Source organism: Rana temporaria, chromosome 8, assembly GCF_905171775.1.
Source record: "Rana temporaria chromosome 8, aRanTem1.1, whole genome shotgun sequence".
Taxonomy (NCBI): Eukaryota; Metazoa; Chordata; class Amphibia; order Anura; family Ranidae; genus Rana; species Rana temporaria.
In genome coordinates this window covers 73,872,863-73,896,421 of record NC_053496.1, presented here as the reverse complement: position 1 = coordinate 73,896,421, position 23,559 = coordinate 73,872,863, and the positions used below count along the sequence as shown (strand labels likewise).

General features: G+C 42.1%; 1 protein-coding gene across 4 annotated transcripts in view; it reads right to left on the bottom strand.

Annotated features, from left to right (window-relative positions):
* Window positions 1-23,559, bottom strand: part of FAM13C (family with sequence similarity 13 member C) — a 250,535-nt gene that overhangs the window by 17,308 nt on the left and 209,668 nt on the right. For 3 of the 4 annotated variants that reach the window (XM_040362039.1, XM_040362041.1, XM_040362040.1), the window contains exons 9-13: window positions 16,678-16,888; window positions 13,716-13,854; window positions 11,036-11,117; window positions 6,973-7,178; window positions 6,209-6,292 (exon numbers count right to left, since the gene is read on the bottom strand). In XM_040362039.1, coding sequence (XP_040217973.1) covers window positions 6,209-6,292; window positions 6,973-7,178; window positions 11,036-11,117; window positions 13,716-13,854; window positions 16,678-16,888 — 722 coding nt within the window. The remainder of the gene's footprint in view (window positions 1-6,208; window positions 6,293-6,972; window positions 7,179-11,035; window positions 11,118-13,715; window positions 13,855-16,677; window positions 16,889-23,559) is intronic. The other variant, XM_040362042.1, reaches the window with a different exon arrangement.

Genomic DNA, 23,559 nt, shown 5'->3' with positions numbered 1-23,559 from the left:
CATCTCACAATTTTTAATTATGCATAACAGAGCATTGTGGAAATGGTTCTCACATTGCCTGTCCCATAAAACTATCACTATATTATTTCCAGTGATCCATGTAACTGAAAATTGTATATTTACACAAGCTCACGCAGAAAGCCATATCATCATAGGAAATGTTAGAGCCACAAAAGGGTTAATGAAGACTGTTCTATATACAGTACATCATTCTACACATGTTGTAATGGACTACATAGTATATTTTATACAACGATAAATGAGCCAGCGGGAAAAAATTCCATCTGCAATATCCAGCCAAACTCCTCTCGGTTTCTCACTGGGGATGTTTACAATTCCCTGAACAAATTTGTATAGACTTACAAAATGCTGAACATAAAGCGGCAGATGGCCAGCTGGAAGGACACAGGCGCAATGTAAAAGAATCCAGATCACATCGATAACAGACATTAAATAATAGTGCACAAGGCCCAGAAGGGGTATTGGGTGAATGTACTTCAGTTTGAGGCTTCATGAATGTTTATAAAGCTGTCAGTTCATTGAACTATTCATTCATTTCATTTAAAAAACACAGCACATTTTTATAATCAGGCGTTGACCTAACAAATACGGAGGGGTAGACTTCTAATGTAGGACTATGGCCTTCCAATAACAAAAACATGACCTGCAGAACTTCGTCCATATACTTTCTGCCTGTGTTGCTGCAGCAGTCTGGGAGCTGAACAATGGCGGAGGATTTGGGTCAGTCAGGGAAGGTAAAGGAGGCGTTTTTGTTTACTTACGAGTCTTGTACATAGGTATTGGAGTTGGGACCGATTTAGACTACAAATACTGTAGCAGCTGACTTTTAATATAAGGACACTTGCCTGTCCAGGGATCCAGCTTGTCCTCCCCCAAGCAGATCCTTCAATGAGCTTCGGGTCCAGGCACTGTCATCTTGACCAGGAGCGAAGCCTTGCAGCTTCAAGGCTGGTTTCCTACCTCATATGCCTGAGCTGTGCTGTGTTTTGTGAATGGTCCTGCAGTGGTCCTGCAGTCTTCCAAAATCTCTGCTGTGGCCCAAAAGCCTGTGGGGGGGGGAGAGTTCTGTATGGAATATCGTGGCGATCTGACCAGAAGTGGGAGCTGGTACCTGTCAAAACCAGGTACCTGCCCCCCCCCCCCCAAAAAAAAACTACCAAATGTGGCAGAGAAGGGGGGTAGCAATTTTTTTCTATTAAAAAATATGCTCAGCCCTGTATTTTTTTGAGTTATTATTGCATATCTTAAAGTAGAGTTCCGCCTGGGAAAATAAAATATTAAAAGTCAGTAGCTACAAATACTGCAGCTGCTGACTTTTTTTATAAGGACACTTACCTGTCCAGGGAGCCTGTGATGTCCTCACCCAAAGCCAACCGGTCCTTCGACCCTGGGTGCAGGCGCCCGTTTCCTACTGCACATGCAGAAATCACGCTGCGTGATCCGAATGGTCCCTCTCTGTGTTCTGGGACCTGTGTGTCTCTCAGAAGACAGTGGGGAGGGGGGGATGGAGGAGGAGGAGCTAAACATTGCATAGTTCTCCGCACAAAGTGTGGCGATCTATGCCCGAAAGTGGGAGCAGATACCTGGATTTGACAGGTATCCATTTCCCACTCCCCCCTGAAAGGAGCCAAATGTGGTACCGGAAGAGGGAGAAATCCGATCAGCCCAAATTCCATTTCTGGGTGGAATTCCTTTTTAAATAAACTTTTTAAGACAATTTTAACACTTTCCGGGCGGTGGCTTTACCGTTCTGACTGGGCATCACATGAGGAGGAATGCAGCGTGGCAATCGGTTATGCGGTGTGTTACTCAGACACTGCATAGTATAGTTCAATAGCCCATATACAGCCAACAATAACCAATAGTGGGTTTCAGCCCCAATTCGTGTACAACATGGTCCACAATGGAAAGAGGAAAGGAGAAATGGGGAAATGAAAAATAAAACGGTCTCAGAAAAGTTATAAAACATTTGCTTGGGTACAGCGTTGCATGACTGCACACTTGTCATTCAAAATGCGGCAGCATTGAAAGCTGAAAATTGGCGTGGGATGGAAGAGGGTGAAAGTGCCCAGTATTGAAGTGGCTTGCTCTTTCCTATTTTTCTTACTTACAAATATGTCTGGGAACAAGGTTTTTAAAACATTGACACACGGTTTGCATTTTATAAAAAATAGAAAGTTGGTAATTTTTAATGTTTATCTTAAAAAATAAATAAAACAAACCCACAAAAAAATGAAAAAACATTTTGGGCCTCATGCACACTCCGATTTACAGAAGTTTGAATAAAAATCTGCCCCTAAACACCTTACTATGTTAGCCTTTTTGTCAAAGTATACAAAAGCGTTTACAGGCAGGGGCGTTTAAGGGCAAACATTTGAATGCACCAAAATCGCATTTAGGAAAAGAGCATTTGGGCAGAAAAAATGCTCAACGTACCTAAACCCAAGTGCCTGTAACTGTTATAGCACTATTAGCGCTTGAGCATTCATTTCAATGGCCAGAATAATGAAACACCTGATGTGCCTAAACATGTCTAAATGCACCTAAATGCATAAGGCCCACACCTGAGCATAGACATTTTCAGGCAGAAAGTCGCGCATTTTTACCGTGATTTTGCAGCGTTTTTACCACGTTTTGCCGCAATTTTGTACAGGTCAAAAGGTCACCAATGTAAAAAGCAGAAAAACGCCCAAATCTGCCTAAAAAAAAAAAAGTCCCAGAACTTGTTTGAGCTTCAGGTGTTTAAGAGCTTCTGGCTTCAGGCGTTTTGGAGTGGAGATGTGAACCATCTCCATAGAGAATAATTTATTTTTTCCCCTCCAGCGTTTTGTAGCTTCAAGCTACAAAACGCTCAGGTGTGAATGGGGTCTTAGAGGGGGGACTAATATGCAGCGCTGATCGGTTTAGGTGGCACTTAAGGGCACTGATGGGGTGGCCCTAATATGCAGCACTGATAGGATTAGGTGGCACTGATGGACAGGCAAATGCAAAGGAAATGCAGCACTGATTGGCAATTGGCTGGCCTGGCATAATAAATTAAATGAATGAGGAGAGGAAAGGAAGGATTTTGCAATGCTATATGCTGTGATGCCCATGTTGGTACACCTTGCACTCAGTCACAGTAAGCAGCAATCTTGTTACACCCAGCCAAAACTATATGGCTGCTGGCTTACTGCGGCTGATTGCAGGGTGTACCAAGATGGGCGTCGGGATGTTCAACCTCTAATGGAGACACAATGTCACTTCCGTGATGGAATGTGAAGGCTCCGGTCACCGATTCAGATGGAACATGCGGCTGAGCCCTGGGAGGTTTGAACTCTTCCTGTAGATGTGACTGGCCCGGACTGCATGCCAATGAAGATGTATTCAATACCACCCACCACCAGAGCTGTGAAGGAAGTTACATCATTTGAAGACTACAAAGGGGTGTGTTCTAGGTTATAAATGAAACAGGAAGTGGCTGGAAGGACCTCAGTCTACATCCAGACTGTCACATGGTACAAAGCCAACACTAAACCCAGAATATCAGGAGATCTGCAGACAACAGAGTGACATGGTACAGAGGTATGGTCTATGCTGGGACTGATCATTCCATTCAGCTAGTGAAAATAAAGTTGGAGTTTAAAGTGGTAGTAAAGGCTACATCTAACTTTTCTTACAAATGTCCCCTCCCCCTACTTACCCTGCATACTAGGGCAAACAAAAAGATCTGTATAATTTCCTTTTTTCAATCTGGTCTGCTCACACGATTCAGCAGCTTCTCCTCACCTGTGGAGCTGCAACGTCTCCCATGGCACAGCCACTGTCAGCACTTCCTTCGCTCCCCTGCAGCAGCACACTACTGGACCAGAGTGGATAAAAACAGGCAAGTACACAGATCTTTTTTTATACCAGGTATGCAGCATACATAAGAGAAGGGGGAAAGGAACATTTTTAAAAATAATTAGCATTGGCCTTATCGTCCACTTTTAGCACACATTTTCAGTGGTCTTTCACATACTTCTACAGGTCAAACAAACAATACCTGTCTGTTTTTTACCAGTACACCATAAAGAAACGCACATATTTTAATTATTATATGTATTGTGCCTGTGGTGTTCTGATTGAGTGAGTGAGTGAGAAACTTATATAGCGCAACAAATGCAAACTTAATCGCCTCAAGGCGCTGATTGGCAGGGATGTTCGTTTACTTTGTATGTTCATATTGTAGTGCTAATAATATTAAATGGCAATGAGGTCCATTGGACATGAAAAAGCATGCATAAGGTTGAGTAGGCCCTTGAAGAAATACTCAGTTTAAAAAAATAAAAATTGTAATTTGTTCAAATTGGAGTATTTTTTTTTTAAGTCACAAATTAGAACCATCACTTACAGTCATGGCACCCCAGAAAATCAAGTATTTCTCACAGAAAATTATTTCAGTAACACATGTTTTGCTATACACCTGTTTATTCCCTTTGTGTGTATTGGAACAAAACAAGGAGGAAAAAAAAACATATTGGAGATAATTTCACACAAAACACCAAAAATTGGCTGGTCAAAATTCTTGGCACCCTTTCAAAATTGTGGATAAATAAGATTGTTTCAAGCATGTGATGCTCCTCACCTGGGGCAAGTAACAGGTGGGGCATTGTGTGTCTGTGTGTGCCACACTAAGCATGGACAACAGAAAGAGGAGGAGAAGAGAACTGTCTGAGGACTTGAGAACCAAAATTGTGGAAAAATATCAACAATCTCAAGGTTACAAGTCCATCTCCAGAGATCTAGATTTGCCTTTGTCCACAGTGCGCAACATTATCAAGAAGTTTGCAACCCATGGCACTGTAGCTAATCTCTCTGGGCGTGGAAGGAAGAGAAAAATTGATGAACAGTTGCAACGCAGGATAGTCCTGATGGTGGCTAAGCAGCCCCAAACAAGTTCCAAAGAAATTCAAGCTGTCCTGCAGGCTCAGGGAGCACCAGTGTCAGTGCGAACTATCCGGCAAATATTAAATTAAATGAAACACTATGGCAGGAGACCCAGGAGGACCCCACTGCTGCCACAGAGACATAAAAAAGCAAGACTACAAGCCAAAATCCTTCTGGGAAAACGTCTTGTGGACAGATGAGACCAAGATAGAGCTTTTTGGTAAAGCACATCATTCTACTGTTTACCGAAAACGGAATGAGGCCTACAAAGAAAAGAACACAGTACCTACAGTAAAATATGGTGGAGGTTCAATGATGTTTTGGGGTTGTTTTGCTGCCCCTGGCACTGGGTGCCTTGAATGTGTGCAAGGCATCATGAAATCTGAGGATTACCAAAGGATTTTGGGTCGCACTGTAGAGCCCAGTGTCAGAAAGCTGGGTTTGCGTCCGAGATCTTGGGTCTTCCAGCAGGACAATGACCCCAAACATACGTCAAAAAGCACCCAGAAATGGATGGCAACAAAGCGCTGGAGAGTTCTAAAATGGCCAGAAATGAGTCCAGATCTAAATCCCATCCCACAAGGAGGGATCTTAAAATTGCTGTTGGGAAAAGGCGCCTTTCCAATAAGATAGACCTGGAGCAGTTTGCAAAGGAAGAGTGGTCCAAAATTCTGGGTGAGAGGTGTAAGAAGCTTATTGATGGTTATAGGAAGCGACTGATTTCAGTTATTTTTTCCAAAGGGTGTGCAACCAAATATTAAGTTAAGGGGGCCAAGAATTTCGACCAGCCCATTTTTGGAGTTGTGTGACATTATGTCCAATTTGCTTTTTTTCCTCCTTTTTTTTGTTTTGTTCCAATACACACAAAGGGAATAAGCATGTGTATAACAAAACATGTGTTACTGCAATACTTTTCTGTGAGAAATACCTAATTTTCTGGAAAAATTTCTGGGGTGCCAATAATTTCGGCCATGACTGCATCTCTTTCCTTTGGCAATAAAAATGGAATCCAACATGTAGTCAAGTATGTCAAACCCTAAAAGTTTTTGTGTCACATTGCATTTCATCCAATCACGATGAGCAACCTCCTTTCCCATCCTGGAAGGCCAAGGTTTCAGACCTGTTCAGATATGACAGACCATTTTTTTTGTACGTTTTCTATTAGTATAAAGTTTAGACTTATGGAAACAAAGTATTGCTGTAATGCAGCCAATAGACGCAAACACTGCTAACGACCTTAGACCAGACACAAATACAACACAGTGCCACAGATACTTACTGGTCGTCCATGAATATTCTCAAAATACAGAAGACATTTCTGGAGACTCATTTTTTCCAGATTCATTTGCTTTTTTGTCATATCCTGTTTAAAAACAGGAGGTATTCAAGCAGTTAGGATTTAAGGTTTTAAGACTGTAAAACACCCTGTTTTTCCTATTAGCAGCCTTATCGAAATGCAATGCCTAACACCAGATGAATATATATTGTTTAGTATAAATTCAATACCAAACTATACTGTATTTTTTTCCCCCCACTTAATAGTCCTTTTGGTGTTACTTCCAGCATCTATCCACTAATAAGCAAGCTAGTTGCAGCACAGAATAAATAAATCATAAATCATCATAAATAAAGTGGAACTAAGTAAATGTAGCTTGTTGGAGGAGATGTGCAATGGCAGTCGTCATATTTTTCTCAGTACAAGGTACCTTTAAAGAAGGGAAGCAATTTGTCTTTACCGACATCCTGTTCTAAAAATCAGCTACCACTGCAATTAAATGCAAAACACCATCTGTTTTCATTGGTGAAACCTTAACTTAATTTGCCATTAGACAATAGATTAACTAGATCCAGAATAGTGATTTATCTAATGTCTTATACTTCTTTAGATAGCAGCGTCAGAAGCCCTGGCATATAGGGCACATACTGTATATCCAGCATAAAAAGATTACTTCTAACTTATACCAATGTATCTTCACATTACAAATATGACAAAGGAGTAGAACAGCACGTCATATGCAAGTTACTTGACTGTCATACACGTACCTTTAAGTTTTCTGGAAGGTTAAGCAGTTGTCTCTTCTCTTTTAGCCTCTTCCATACAGTCTCTACGGTTTCCTCTACAGAAGACATTGGTGAGCTGGTGGCTCCATGCTGCTCCATTGCTTTGGATGCCACAGACGTTTCTTCATAGGTCTGAATTTGTGTTGCTCTTGGCACATTTTGGTCTTCAGATAACTTCAGCTTTAGCTCTGCAACAAGGTGTATCAATATTATATCTGCATAACAATATTTATGCATTTCATAAAAAAGAAGAATCGGACTAGGGCATCAAACATTTTGTGATTTGCACTGGATTGTGTTGGAAACAAAAACACTATAGCACTATAAACACTATAAGTCTGCATAAAAGCCAATCAGCTTCCAGGTTTTATTGTCAAAGCTTAATTGAACAAGCTGACATTAGAAGCCGATTGGCTACCATGTACAGCTGCACCAGATTTTGCACACTCTAGTTTTAGTAAATCAACCCCTATGGTTCATAACAGCAAAGCGGTTCAGATCTCTAGACCAGTGGTCATCAACCCTGTCCTGCAGGGCCCACTAACAGGCCAGGTTTTATGTATGACCTTGAGGAGATGCAGTCTAGAATACTGCAATCACGGAGGAGCAAATGATATCAGCTGTGATGTATTTCAGTTATCTTGCAAACCTGGCCTGTTAGTGGGCCCTGCAGGACAGGGTTGATGACCACTGCTCTAGACAATCTGTTAAAAATGAGCTAGTCTCCTAAAGCAGACACCTTGATGTTGTCTGTGTCCTGGTTAGAGAGATCTACTCTATTTGCCCCAGTGATTAGTCACCAGGACTGCAAGAAGGCCATTAATCCAAAACTTTGTCACGAAAACCTGAATACAGGCAGTCCCTGGGTTACAAACAAGGTTTGTTCTTAAAGTGGATGTAAACCCACCACTCACCCAGTATACGAATGGCACAGTATTAATGTATATATACACATGCAAGCCTCTTGCATGTATCCCTACCTTGCAAATGTCACCCCCTTCAGTAGTAGGAGCCCTGCAAAACTCTGGAATTGGTGGGTAGGTCTCTTTTCCAGAGCTTGGTGTGCAGAGTCACAATGTCACAAGATTCCCCACCCATCTCTACACTCTCCTACTCCTGAGTTTTGAGTAACATCCAGTTAAAACTCAGGAAAGGCACCACATGACTTCAGCATGCCCAATCATGCTGAGGTGTGGAGCAGCCAATCCTGGGAGAGCTGGAGAAGAAAGGAGGAGGGATGTGAAGCTGGAATCTTAACACTCTCTCTCTTTCTGATGCCAGGCATAAGACAAAGAAACAACACAAAGTTTGTGGCAACACAAACTTATCTGTATGTCTGTATGTCATTTTTTATCTTACTACAAAAAGACAAGAGGATTGCTCAGAGCTGGATTAATTATTCGTAGCAAGACTGGGCACAGATGAATTGACATCCTCTACTGTACCAGGTAGAAAAACTAAAAAACAGAAAGTGACTTACTAGTACCCAAGCACAGCAAAGGCATGCCTCCATTCCTAAATATATACGGAAAAATAAGAAAAATGGATTGGGGTCTTTTCACGAGGCATGTCTTTGTTGATAAAAATTAATGTACCTAACTCTAAGTACCTAATTATGAAGAGGTTGAATGTCACAATCCTCAAAGGGCAGTTCATGGAAGTATAATGTATTAAATTGTTGATTTTAATAGATTGATAAATATCATATATAATGCATAGTATAAAAATATACAATGCATGGGGTATACGAAGAAAGCCATAATTAATGTAATAACAACAACAACACACATTTAATATTAATCTTAAATGGACATGATTGGTACAGACAGCAGCAATAAATATAATGAACATGTGAATCAATTGAACATAATTATTATAATTGAAGCAATATATGGTACAAAAATAACAAATTCATGATTGTGAACAAGCTTAATTGGGCACCCTTGAGTGTAGACTCAACGCGTTTCATTGCGTTTAAAGCCAATCATCAGGAGTAGGATGGATGAATTTAGCTTCAAAATAGAGAAATGGGTAAATAAAATATGTTCTCTAAATGAAGAAATTTCTTAATTTAGAGAGCATAATGTATCATTTATTTGTTATAAAGTATTTAATACATTTTCTCTTTGTCCTCAGTCACCGACTCTAGATTATTTTGTAAAGGGTCTACATGCTCAGACCTCTGACACAGCACTTGGCAGAGCTCCTTTCCCATCTCAGTACTGTACACAGCTTCTCCTCCCCACTCTACTCAGAGCGGAAAGCACAATCTTTTACTTACAGCCACGATCTTCACAGGGTGTAGCTGGCTGCTATGTTGCTGTTCTGACCTGTGAAATTCCCTGGATGGAACGGCAGTGTAGCTGCAGTAGCCAGATATACCCTGTAAAATAATTTGATTTCAGCATTGTGTATTGTGGAGAGGAGGAGCTGTGTACAGTGCAGGGGATTACAATTATTTCTTACTCAAGCTTGTTCTCAGCCAATTACCATACTCTGCTGCCCCCCCCCCCCCCCCCACACACACACCTCTCTTCTCTACTCTTGGCAATTCCCCATCTTCTCTTGGATAGGCATACAATCCATAAAAAAAACAATTGTGCCCCATAAAATACCCAATTGTGCCCCAACTTCCTTGCAGGCTTTGCTCTGGCTTCACAACATATTGCTTCCTCTGACATTAAGCCCTCTTATGCTTCATAGCCTAAAGTTGTGGGATTCCATATTCGGGAAACTTAATGTCCCCTTTTCTGCCTCTTTATTATTAATCCTTTTTCCACAGGAGTAAGAACAACCTAGTTCCTTCTCCTTGTGGATCTCTCTTGGCTTTCGGGGGGGGTGCATAATTTTTTAACCATGTGCACGTTCCCATCATGAGAGTCCCTATGGGAGATGCATGAGATCCCTCTCCGTACTTCCACCTATCCTTTTCTAAAAAACAAAATTGAGCATACCTGTCAACATTCTCCAGGGTCTCCTAATGGTAGATCGGCCCCTTCCTATGTGACACAATGGGACCAAGATCTTGGATCTAGTATTGAGAGGGGGGGACTAGAGCAAGGCCTGGACAACAATAGCAAAATGCTTATTCAACACCATCACCCTTGAGGCTTCAATGCTCCTGCGGTAGTACTGAGTCACGGCTAGGCTCGCTCATGCCTATCCTGGCAGCACCGATAAATGTTTTAGGGGTGTGGTCAGCGTGGCGATGTCCTACATACATGGTGGTCATGCCCATGGTCTTTGGCCTACTGCAGACATAATTTCATAAAAATGCTCGGCTGGCTCTTTTGCATTGCTCCATACTGGGCCGTTTTCCACCCCAGCAGAAATTGGCCTTGTACCTCTAACTCTATCTCTGCCAAGCAAACTAATGCCCATGCCTGAAAGGCTCCATCTGTTGCTTTTCTGGGGGTGAAAACCAGAATGGCCGCTATGATGGTTAATGAGCAGATGTCAAGCATACTGAGGGATTTGCATGCCAAGTCTTGGTACCATGGATAAGTTACTCTTTCCTGTTCCCGTCTCTGACTAGCTATGGCTGGCTATAGACCTCATTTGTATAGGTCCCAAGTCTGTGGCCCTTGCCTAGAGATTTTCCCTCCCTTCTCCTTTTCTCTCTCCCATTTTTTTTTCTTCTATGTTTCCTACCTCTCTTCTGATATGACGTTTATTAATGAGGCCTGCTGTCCTCCAGGAGACAATGCAGTGTAGTCTGTGATATTTATCCAACTCTTTAACCTGGCCCTTTCTAGTCCTGGCAACTGTTTATTGTTCCAATACACATTTTACGTGCATACTCTGTCTTTTTATAAGCCTGCTTGAGGTCGCCCCTGCGTGGGCAAAACATGGCTTGTTATGACCTCTTAAAATTTCACATTGAAACAGAAAAAAGTAAAGCAGCTGCATGCTTAGTAAGTGATTGCAGCTGTTGAAAGTTGAAAGTGCTTAAAGAAAAACAGAGTTTAAATATCACTTTAATGTTAAGGTCACATTACTTACACATTATGTATTTGCCAAAAAAGACAATATGATAAAAAGGTACCTTTGAGTTGCTTACGAGCCTTTGCCAAGTCATTCATCCATTTCAGAACTTCAAGATTAGAGGTCTTATCACTATGTGATGGCTAAAGTACAAAAAAATAAAAAAATAAATATCAACCTTTGACAGAGCTAGAACAATCATTATTTAATAAAACAATAAACGATTTAAAGATCTGATGATTTACTGGAAGTCAAGGTGTCCACAGACATAAGAGTCCTCTTCAGGAGAGAACCAAAAGGCCAGGTTAAAGAGATGTTGTCATCTGGTTATTCTGGGCAATGTGTTCGTGCCTCTGAATACTGAATAGCCTAAACTTGCTCCCTACCCTGGCAAGTTACACTCACAAAATTAGTGCTCCCTTACAACCTCCATGCTTCAGGAATCAACCCTGATTAAATTCCGTTGTCAGATGGCGGTGGAGCTTACCCTTGTGTACAACATCAATGTCCCACCACTGTTCAGGCCTGGTGATCACAATTCCTCCAAAAAACCACTTTAGCCGAGCAACTAGATAAAAGACGATGACGGGGGGGTCATGGATTAGGCCTCGTACACACGACCGAGGAACTCGTCGTAAAAGAAACATCGTTTTCTTTGACGAGTTCCTTGTTAGGCTTGTCGAGAATCTTGACAAGCTTTCTTTGCGTACACACTGTCAAGACAAAATCTCGTCGTTCTCAAACGCGGTGACGTACAACGGCACTATAAAGGGGAAGTTTGAATCCACTGGCACAACCCTTGGGGCTTCTTTTGCTAATCTCATGGTTTCTAAGCGTACACACGAACGTAGAAATTAAGACTCCCGACTCCTCATCAAGTTCCTCGACAGTTTTCTCGATGAAACATACACACGACCGGTTTCCTCTGCAAAAAAGCTCTGCCACCAAGTTTCTTGATGGATTCTGTCGAGGAAAGTGGTCGTGTGTACGAGGCCTAAAATTCATTACTGGGGTAATGATCTACTAGAAGGCACTTTCTCTTTGCCTTAAAAGCACAAAGTGACAACATCTCAAAGTTTTCTCACCTGATTGTCATTATTTCTCCAGAGCCAAGGGTATTTGCACAGCACAAAATATAAATACACTGCTTTGTGAGAGCAGTTGTAAATGTCTGGGTAAAAATCAAACAAATGTGAAAGAAACATGTCTGATATTCAATCAGAGAACTTAAAGGGTCACTAAAGGAAAAAGTTTTTTTTGCTGAAATGACTGTTTACAGGGTATAGAGACATACAAGTTAACTGATTCCTTTTAAAAATAGATTAAATTCAATCATATAATGTGCCTACAGTTTCACTTTCGTTTTTAAACTGGTTTCATGTTTCTGTGAAGTAAAGAGACCCACAGAACAAAAACAAACAAATCCAGTTTTGTTTTTTAAAATGAACCTGATTGGTTCTGAGGAGTTTTAGACACACAGGTTGGACCACAGTGAAAAGCTGCCATGAGATTTTTCATAAGGAGCCAGACAAGCAGGAAGTGTGGAGATTAGAGCAGAATTACAGCAACTTCTAAGCAAAAACGAACAATGAGGACATGAAACCAGTACTGCAGTAAGGTAAAGGAAGCTATTTAGCTAAAAAAAAATAAAAAATCCTTTAGTGATCCTTTAAGATCCTCTATATCTCATCACATGTGGTGATGCCATGATGGCAGATACACACCAGGATAGAATTTTGGGCCCTTGATCAAATACATTGTAATAAGACTGGTAGAGATTGGAACAAAAAGCTCCTTCAACTAGAGAGACAATGGATATATCGCTTAAAGGCGTCTACTATTTCAGGTTTAAATAGAGCAATACATTTTGTTTGCTTTTTGGAGTAAATTTCATACAGGTTTTTCATACAAGATACGACGCAGGAAATTTGAAAGTACGCCGGCGTATCAGTAGATACGCCGGCGTACTCGCTTTGTGGATCTGCCCCTGAATCTTAGGCCCCGTACATACGACCGGATCGATCCGCTGAAACTGGTCCGACGAATCGGACAGTTTCAAGCGGATAAAAATGTCTTAGCATGCTAAGAAATCTATCCGCTGGAAACCTGTCCATCGGACGTGTTCGGTCGTCTGTACAGACTCACCGGACACGTCCGACCGACCGCCATCCCTCGCATGCGTCATACTGATTCGACGCATGCGTGGAAGCTTTGAACTTCCAGGGCCGCCCACGTCGGCGCGGCCACGCCCCGCGTATTGTTTACGCGCGGATTTCTGTCTGATGGTGTGTACAACCATCAAACAGAAATCTCCGGACGGACATGTCCTCTGAAAACGGTCCGGCGGACCGTTTTCAGCGGATTATCCGCACGTGTGTACGGGGCCTTAGAGATTTCCAGATAAAAGATTGATCCTATGCCAAGCAAAAAATATATACAAATAGACGTACATAATTAAATGTAGATGGATGAAAGACAGATTGCTTTGTTGTGGACAGTGACCAATTGAAATTAAATAGACACCGGCAATCGACATTTCTGACCTTCACTATAAATGGCAGAGAAGCTTTATAGTAAGAACTAGCCAGTGCAGAGCCAGAGAACATTATGTAATTTGTGTAGTAACAAAGGGAATTCTTATCTACTCTGACAGAGTTCAGGCATTGTGAGGCCTTATGATAATCCTGGCAAGAGACATTGTTTCAAAGCAAGAACTGAAGTACAACAAGGGATTTACTCACACGATAGTTTTTCTCCAGCTCAAATTTGTCTTCGTATTTTCGAATCCTCTTCTTGAGGTTCTGGATTTGTTTGGTGAGCTGTATGACTGTGACAGGCTCTTTCGGGTCTTCACAGTTCCCTCTTGACGTGCTTCTTGGCCTAATAAAATGTTAATATTTAGAAATATAAAACTTCATGACCTCCAGGCAGATCTAACTGACAAAGTAATGAGCACTAGATTCATTAATATATAATTTAATTGTATGTTCAAATGCAAGCAGAGTCAAGTACCCGAATGTAACTTTGTATGAGCCTCTCGTGATCTACTGTATAGCAAAGCTCAGATCGAGATAATGAAAAGTAGCACAAGGAGCCAATCAGTTGTGCTACAATGCTTATACACTAGCAAGGAACATACCGAGAGCAGGAAAAAGTGAAAGATGAGCTCATCAGCATGGACAGAAAAACAGAACCGTTGGCAGGTATAACAGCATCCATATATGCATTTCATCCATGAATTTAGCCATTGGCTTGGAGATCACCTTTTAAATTACAATATGCTGAAACCACTAAAAACAGAATCAAACACTACTTCCAATTCAATGCAATGTTCAACCTATCTGATCTCTGGCACTCAAAAGCCTCACTTGCCACCACTACACTATCAGTACATTTATTTTTTTGGTCACCATAAACAAAAGGCAATTAAAGAGGAACTTCACCCCATCATAAAAGGTACAATAAAGGCACCTTTAGAAAGGTTACATCATAGCAAACAACAAACAGATACTTAGATAATTGGAGGCTTTTTTTTCTGCATGCCTTTTTTATCCTTCTTTCTCTTACAGTGGTCATTTTTACTAACGGGAGATTAATAAATCCCTCTTTACCTCTTTGGAGCTAGGTCTTGAACTCTGGGTCTGCCTCCTGGAACACATGGCTGGAGCTAGGTCTTGAACTCTGGGTCTTCCTCCTGGAACACATGGCAGGAAGTTCCCAGAATGCAGCTGTAAAGCCAGCGTTACATAACAAGTGCCGCCGTTCGGTCAAGTTCTCCAACCCGTTGGACAACACTGGCAACCGAATAGAGTCCGGTGCAGGATATTATGAGCGGAGATTCTTACTACGCTCCGATACTAGCCAATAAAATGTCCGCCACCAAGGCGGCGACAACTTTGTCCTCGTTAGCCGCTATGCTGTCAAAACAGCTTAGTCTTCCTGTATCGGACTCTAGTCGGTTGTCGGTGCTGTGTCCAACTACCAATTCATCAAAATTTCTGATTACTAAGGTTTGAAATAAACCGGAAGTGACGTGGTTGTATTTTTTTATGGGTTGGAGATATTGGCACAACACCGCAAGAAACCAGGATGTGGAAAAACAAGAATTGTAAAGAAAGGAAAAAAAAAAAAAAAAAGAAGAAAGAAGAACGGCAGCACCGGTGTTCCGCTTCTGCTGTGACTACTCACAGAAGAACAGATCTGCGGGTGCCAGACACTGATGTCCACTGGCACCAGACAATCGTCAGGCAGAGACACAGAATGGTGGTCTGCCTATGTGAACAAGGCAGATCTCCGTTCTGACGGAGGGGGAGGGATGGATTTTGTGGCCTTGCAAGGCAGGAAATAAAATCCATCACTTCCCTGAGTAAAAGCAGCACACATAGCACAGTAAAACACTATCGAGGCACACTGTTAACCCTTTGATCGCCCTAGATGTTTAACCCCTTCCCAGCCAGTGTCATTAGTACAGTGACCATGCATATTTTTAGCACTGATCACTGTATTAGTGTCACTGGTTCCCACAAAGTGTCAAATTGTCAGTTAAAGCGGTGGTTCACCCTTAGAGGGCACCGACGTTCGGCTTCTTTCGGCTACGAGTGACGCGATGGATGCGACCGTCGGAAGCCTCTCGGAAGACTGTCAATCAAGAAGGAACGCCCGCTCCCGAAGACCCATACCCGGAAGCGACGGAAGAAGATGCATCTCGAAAACGGGTAAGTACTGCTCATATTTTAATACAAATAGCCGATTCCCCTAGACCGAACGAGCAGGAATCTAAGGGGAAAAGGGGAAAATTTTTATAAATGGGTGAACTCCCGCTTTAATGTCCCACTATAAGTCGCTGATCTCCGCCATCACACACACTAATATATATATATATATATATATATATATATATATATATATATATATATATATATATATATATAAACATTTTATTAAAAAAATAATCATTCCAGTATGTATAGTTTGTAGATGCTATAACTTTTGCGTCGCTCCTATTAGAACGGTTCCATTGACTACTGTGGACCGCGACTTGTCAGGCGGCTGAGTGGCCTGACAGATCGCCCCTGTGTGAACTGGCTCTTATGAAGAAATTCAATTTTTTTTTTCAATTTTGTTTTGGATAGGTTTTATAGCCGAAATAAAATATATATTTTTTTATTTGAAAATTGTTGGTCTATATTTGTTTATAGTGCAAAAAATAAAATAAAAAAAACGCAGTGGTGATCACATACCACCAAAAGAACGCTCTATTTGGTCATGAAGAGGGGTAAATCCTCTGGAGGTCAAGCAGTTTATTAAACTTGCAATGTCGTAAACTCTCTCTTCCCCCCATTACAAGCCTCCCTCTATTCAGGTCATGGGACAATAGCAAAAAAGAGTAGTAGCAAAAGAGGAGACACAGAAAAAGCACAATGAGGACATCTCTGAATAATTACATTTAGGAAAACGCGTGGCTGGAATTCAGTGTTAATTCTTCAATATTTTCCGAATGTCAGCAATGTCAACTCTCTATATCCAATGAAAGGTTTACCTCTAATTATAGGGAACATGTTACAAATATTATACACCAATATTTTGTATTTCAGACAAATGGTGCTTTGCTAAAAGCAGTCACAAAAATTTGTTACAAAAAAATAATCACATACAGTATATTTAGTCATATATAAATCCAGTACATCACCCACAATGACTTACATCATGAACTGTTGGCTACTGGGAGGGGATGGTGCAGACTCTGGATCCAGGTTAAATCTTTGACTTTGACTAAAGATGGAACATCGTGGAGAGAGTAGAGGATTATCTCCATCTGTAATGTGGAACAACAGCCGGCTGGTCCCACAGCTGCGTGTATCCTCCGCACTGTGATCCGAGTCGTTCTGAGGCTCTCGATGCACCATGGCTGGTTCTAAAATTTACAGAAATTGCCAGATTGTATTATTTATGGAAATCAGCCATTTGAATTATTCACTTAAGCTATACCCACCAGCAGACATCTAACACGGTGCAATATGTCACACCTTCATATACTGAGAGATTGTGGCCTCCCCATGCATGCTGAATCTACAACTCATATGACAAGGACTGCAGTGCAATCATGACTCAGGCTTTTTGCCTGGCTCAGAACTACTCATCCATGACATGCTGAAGAGCAACATTAGAAACCTAGAAGGAAAAAAAATTACATCTAGAAAGGCAAATGTATTTTAACAAAAGGAATGTCTATTTTCCAAATCTAGATTTGGCGATAAGAGTTGCAACCTAAATAGAACTGTGAAACCTACCTCCAAATTAAATACTACTCGCTAGGCTTTTGACAGAATTAAGACATGTCCTGTACATACGCACACACGTGATCAGAATCAGAAAGGATTATTTAACCCAGTGTTTCTCAATTCCAGTCCTCAAGGCATACCAACAGGTCATGTTTTTAGGATTTCCCTCAGATGGAACGGCTGTGGTAATTACTGAGGCAGTGAAACTGATCAAACCACCTGTGCAAAATCATGGAAAGCCTGAAAACATGACCTGTTGGTGCGCCTTGAGGACTGGGAGTTGAGAAACATTGCTTTAACCTACCATGTGTCAGTGTAGACTCATTTAAGCACTAATCAGCACCACAGAGGATGAACGAGTGGAAAAAACACCAATCCAGGAGGACATAGGTTTTCATTATTAAATGTACAGGAAAAAACACAGACTATCTGAAACAATTTAAAATCCCTTTCCTGCAGGCTGCACAAAGCAGAATAAGTCATTTCCTGCTGGGCCCTTTTAATTACACTCTTCAAGAAATACCTGATATAATGAATATCTAAATTCCACATCTCACAGGAAAAATCTTCAATATTAAACTAATAAACAGCTACCTAAGACAAAGCAGAATTCTGTGAACAGCATAAAAAAAAAAAAAAAAAGAGAGATCCAGTGCTCAGGGAAATCAGATGGAAAATACAACTAAGGCTAGGTTCACACCACGATTTTACCATCCGATAAACGGACCGTTAAATCGGATGGAATCGTATGTGACAAAATCGTATGTAATCGTATGTCAAAATTGTCACTAAAAAATCGGATCCTGATTTTAAATAATGTCTGGGAAAAAGAAGATTTTTGAAGTTATGGATATTCAGGGGAACCCCGCCGGCAATTTAAAACAAAAATGACGTGCGGTTCCCGGTAAATATCCATAACCAGACCCTTCAGGTCTGGTATGGATATTCAGGGGAACCCCGCCGTCAATTTAAAACAAAAATGACGTGCGGTTCCCGGTAAATATCCATAACCAGACCCATTATCCGAGCACGTTGACCTGGCCGGCCGCAGAAAAGAGGGGGGACAGAGTGCGGCCCCCCCTCTCTCCTGAACCGCACCAGGCCACATGCCCTCAACATGGGGAGGATGTCCCCATGTTGATGGGGACAAGGGTCTCATCCCCACAACCCTTGCCCGGTGGTTGTGGAGGTATGCGGGCGGGAGGTTTATCAGAATCTGGAAGACCCCTTTAACAAAGGGGACCCCCAGATCCTGACCCCCCCCCTGTGTGAAATGGTAATGGGGTACACTGTACCTCTACCATTTCACGAAGGAAGTAAAAAGTATTGTAAAAAAACACACTGACACAAAAGAATAAAGTCCTTTATTAAAAAAATAAAAAAAAAACTCCAGCGCTGAAAAATCCACTCGTTCCCGGCTTCCAGCGTTGTCCTGATCCTGCGACGGGTGCGGGTGATCTCCCGCGATGAGAAGATCCAGCGTCGGGTGATCTCCGCTCCGGCGATGAGAAGATCCATCCATCCGGCGCAGCAGCATCCCGGACCTCCTCTCACCGCTGGGCACAGCCCAGCGAATGAGCGGCTGAAGCGGTGACATTTCTTATATAGAGGAGGCAGAGCCACCCGTCACGTGACCCTGCCCCCTCTGACGTACCTCTGCTACGTCACTGGGGAAGACCATGAAGAGGAAAGGTCTTTCCTCTTCATGGTCTTCCCCAGTGACGTAGCAGAGGTACGTCAGAGGGGGCAGGGTCACGTGACGGGTGGCTCTGCCTCCTCTATATAAGAAATGTCACCGCTTCAGCCGCTCATTCGCTGGGCTGTGCCCAGCGGTGAGAGGAGGTCCGGGATGCTGCTGCGCCGGATGAATAGATCTTCACATCGCCGGAGCGGAGATCACCCGACGCTGGATCTTCTCATCGCGGGAGATCACCCGCACCCGTCGCAGGATCAGGACAACGCTGGAAGCCGGGAACGAGTGGATTTTTCAGCGCTGGATTTATTTTTTATTTTTTTTTAATAAAGGACTTTATTCTTTTGTGTCAGTGTGTTTTTTTACAATACTTTTTACTTCCTTCGTGAAATGGTAGAGGTACAATGTACCCCATTACCATTTCACACAGGGGGGGGGTCAGGATCTGGGGGTCCCCTTTGTTAAAGGGGTCTTCCAGATTCTGATAAACCTCCCGCCCGCATACCTCCACAACCACCGGGCAAGGGTTGTGGGGATGAGACCCTTGTCCCCATCAACATGGGGACATCCTCCCCATGTTGAGGGCATGTGGCCTGGTGCGGTTCAGGAGAGAGAGGGGGCCGCACTCTGTCCCCCCCTCTTTTCTGCGGCCGGCCAGGTCAACGTGCTCGGATAATGGGTCTGGTTATGGATATTTAGGGGGAACCGCAGTCATTTTTGTTTTAAATTGACGGCGGGGTTCCCCTGAATATCCATACCAGACCTGAAGGGTCTGGTTATGGATATTTACCGGGAACCGCACGTCATTTTTGTTTTAAATTGACGGCGGGGTTCCCCTGAATATCCATACCAGACCTAAAGGGTCTGGTTATTGAATTTGCGGGGACCTCCGTTCGGGTTCCCTCAACCCTAGTAATAAAAAATCGGGTACATTTATCGCACAGTCATCCGATTCAGTACGATTTACATTGACCACAATATAAAAAAAAAACGGACACGATTGTAATACGATTTCAAATCAGGACCAAAAATCGTGGGCAGACACGTTTTTTGATACGATTTTAAATCGTATTAAATCGTATGCGGATCAAATCGGATGCACTTGGGGACCTAAATTAATGAATGGCAGTGAATGGATCCGTTTTGCCATACAGATTTGTACGATTTTAAAGCTAAAATCGTGAGTAAAAAACGGATGACAAAATCGTGGTGTGAATGCACCCTAAGAATCACTATATTAAAGGCATAGAAACTAATCTTTATAACAAATATTCATGGTCCTCAGTATTGCCATTCAGGATTGAGGTAAAACTGATCAGGTGGTGGTGATGGTTTCTACCATCTTCATAGCATCATCCAAATTATGACCCAATATGGGTACAGAGAATATCATATTTTCTGGCGTATAAGACGACTTTTTGCATCTAAAATCATGCCCCAAAAGTCGGGGGTCATCTTATACGCCGGCCATCCATTATTCAAAATAATGGATGGCCTCCTCCTCAGACTGTTCCGTGATAGGCGGAACACTAATTTTCCCAGCAGACCCTCTGTTCAGTGTTCGAGGATGAGAAGGCATCCGTGATAGGCGGAACACTGAACAAAGGCTCTGCTGGGAAAATTAGTGTTCCGCCTATCACGGAACAGCCTGAGGAGGAGGCGTGGCTTTTGAATAATGGACGCCCACAGCCTGAGAAACTCTGCAAACAGGAGAAGGTAGGAAGATCGTAGAGGCAGGCATACTGGCACAGTGAGGCAGGCATACTGGCACAGTGAGGCAGGCATACTGGCACAGTGAGGCAGGCATACTGGCACAGTGAAGGGTCGTCTTATACAGTGAGTATAGCCCAAAACCAGCATTTTAGCTGGAAAATTAGGGGGTCGTCTTATACACCCAGTAGTCTTATACGCCGGCAAATACGGTAATCCAAAAAAGAGAAAACATGCAGTGAGCGGCAGTTGTGTGGAGGAAAAACATCTGGTTGACGTCAGAGGAGAAGGGCAGACTGGTTCAAGACGATAGAAAGACAACAGTACCTCACATAACCACTCCTTACAACCAAAGGTATGCAGAAAACCATCTCTGAATGCACGGCACGACACGTCGAACCTTGAAGCAGATAAGCTACAGCAGCAGAAGACTCCTTTCAACTAAGAACAGGAAACCGAGGCTACAATTCACACAGGCTCACCAAGATGGGACAATAGAAGATTGGAAAAACGTTGCCTGGTCTGATGAGTCTCGATTTCAGCTGCGACATTAGGATGGTAGGGTCAGAATTTGGCATAAACATGAAAGCATGGATCCATAATGCTTTCTATCAATTGTTCAGGCTGATGGTCATGGTGGTGTTATGGTGTGGGGAATATTGTTGCCGACCATGTGCATCCCTTTATGACTACAGTGTACCCATCTTCTAAAGACTACTTCCAGCAGGATAATGCACCATGTCACAAAGCGCAAATCATCTCACCACTGGTTTCTTGAACATTACAATGAGGTCGCTGTACTCCAATGGCCTCCACAGTCACCAGATCTGAATCCATTAGAGCACCTTTGGGATGTGGTGAACGGCAGATTTGCATGATGGATGTGCAGCTGACAAATCTGCATCAACTGTGTGATCCTATCATGTCAGTATAAACTAAAATCTCTGGAGGAATCTTTCCATCTGGTTGAATCTATGCCACAAAGAATTAAGGCAGTTCTAAAGGGAAAAGGGGGTCCAACCCGGTACTAGCAAGGTGTACCTAATAAATTAGCCGGAAAGTGTACAGTTGTGCTCATAAGTTTACATACCCTGGCAGAATTTATGATTTCTTGGCCATTTTTCAGAGAATATGAATGATAAACACAAAAACTTTTCTTTCACTCAGGGTTAGTGTTTGGCTGATGCCATTTATTATCAATCAACTGCGTTTAATCTTTTTAAATCATAATGGAAACAGAAATAACCCTGATCAAAAGTTTTTAATACTGTGTAGTGCCCCATTTAACATAAATTATATTTTGAAGTCTTTTGTGGATGAGGCTCTCTGTCTTCTCAGATGGTAAAGCTGCCCATTCCTCTTGGCAAAAATCCTCCAGTTCCTGTAAATTCTTGGGCTATCTTGCATGAACTGCACGTTTGAGATCTCTCCAGAGTGGCCAATGATATTGAGGTCAGGAGACTGAGATGGCCACTCCAGAACCTTCACTTTATTCTGCGGTAGCCAATGACGGGTTGACTTGGCCTTGTGTTTTGGATCCTTGTCATGTTGGAATGTCCAAGTACGCCCTATGCGCAGCTTCCTGGCTGATGCTCCTCCAGTTTTTTTTATAACATACTGCATTCATCTTGCTATCAATTTTGACCAAATTTCCTCTGCCTTGTGTAGCTCACACATCCCAAAACATCAGCGATCCACCTCCGTGTTTCACAGTAGGAATGGTGTACCTTTCATCATAGGCACTGTTGACTCCTCTCCAAACGTAGTGTTTATTGTTGTGTGCAAAAAGCTACATTTTGGTCTCATCACTCCAAATGACTTTGTGCCAGAAGGTTTGAGGCTTATCTCTGTGCCATTTGGCGTATTGTAAGCGGGATACTTTGTGGCATATGCGTAGTAATGGCTTTCTTCTGGTGACTCGACCATGCAGCCCATCTTTCTTCAATTACCTCCTTATTGTGCATCTTGAAACAGTCACACCACATGTTTTCAGAGTCCTGTATTTTACCTGAAGTTCTTTGTGCGTTTTTCTTTGCATCCCAAACTATTTTTCTGGCAGTTGTGGTTGAAAATTTAGTTGGTCTACCTGACCGTGGTTTGGTTTCAACAGAACCCCTCATTTTCCACTTCTTGATTAATGTTTGAACACTGCTGATTGGCAGTCTCAATTCCTTGGATATCTTTTTATATCCCTTTCCCTTTTTATACAGTTCAACTACCTGTTCACCGAAGATCCTTTGACAATTCTTTTGCTTTCCCCATGACTCAGAATCCAGAAATGTCAGTGTAGCACTGGATGAAAGATGCAAGGGTCTGTCAGGAGTCCAGAAACTCTCATTGACCTTTTATACACACACTAATTACAAGCAAACAGATTACAGGTGAGGGTGGTTACCATTAATAGCCATTCATACCCCCTTTGTGTCAACTTGTGTGCATGTTATCAGGCCAAAATCACCAGGGTATGTCAACTTTTGATCAGGGTCATTTGAGTTGTTTCTGTTGTCATCATGATTTAAAAATAATAAACACAGTTGTTTGATAATAAATGGTTTCAGCCAAACACTAACCATGAGTGAAAAATGTTTTTTGTGTTATTCATATTCTCTGAAAAAATTGCCAAGAAATCATAAATTCTGCCAGGGTATGTAAACTTATGAGCACAACTGTATATTATAGTATCACTGCCCCAGTGCTACTTTTCCTACAAAGGGTTAATGATTCTCACACAATTATTGCTCATTCACTTAGTCACACTGGTTGCATTTACTGTATATCTATTATTCAGCTCTTTTATAGCTGATCTGCAGACATAAAAGTGCAATTTCTTACATCGAGCTATCAACCTCTCTTCCCAAAAGATTCTCCACTAATCTAAAACATATTTACATTTTTGTAACC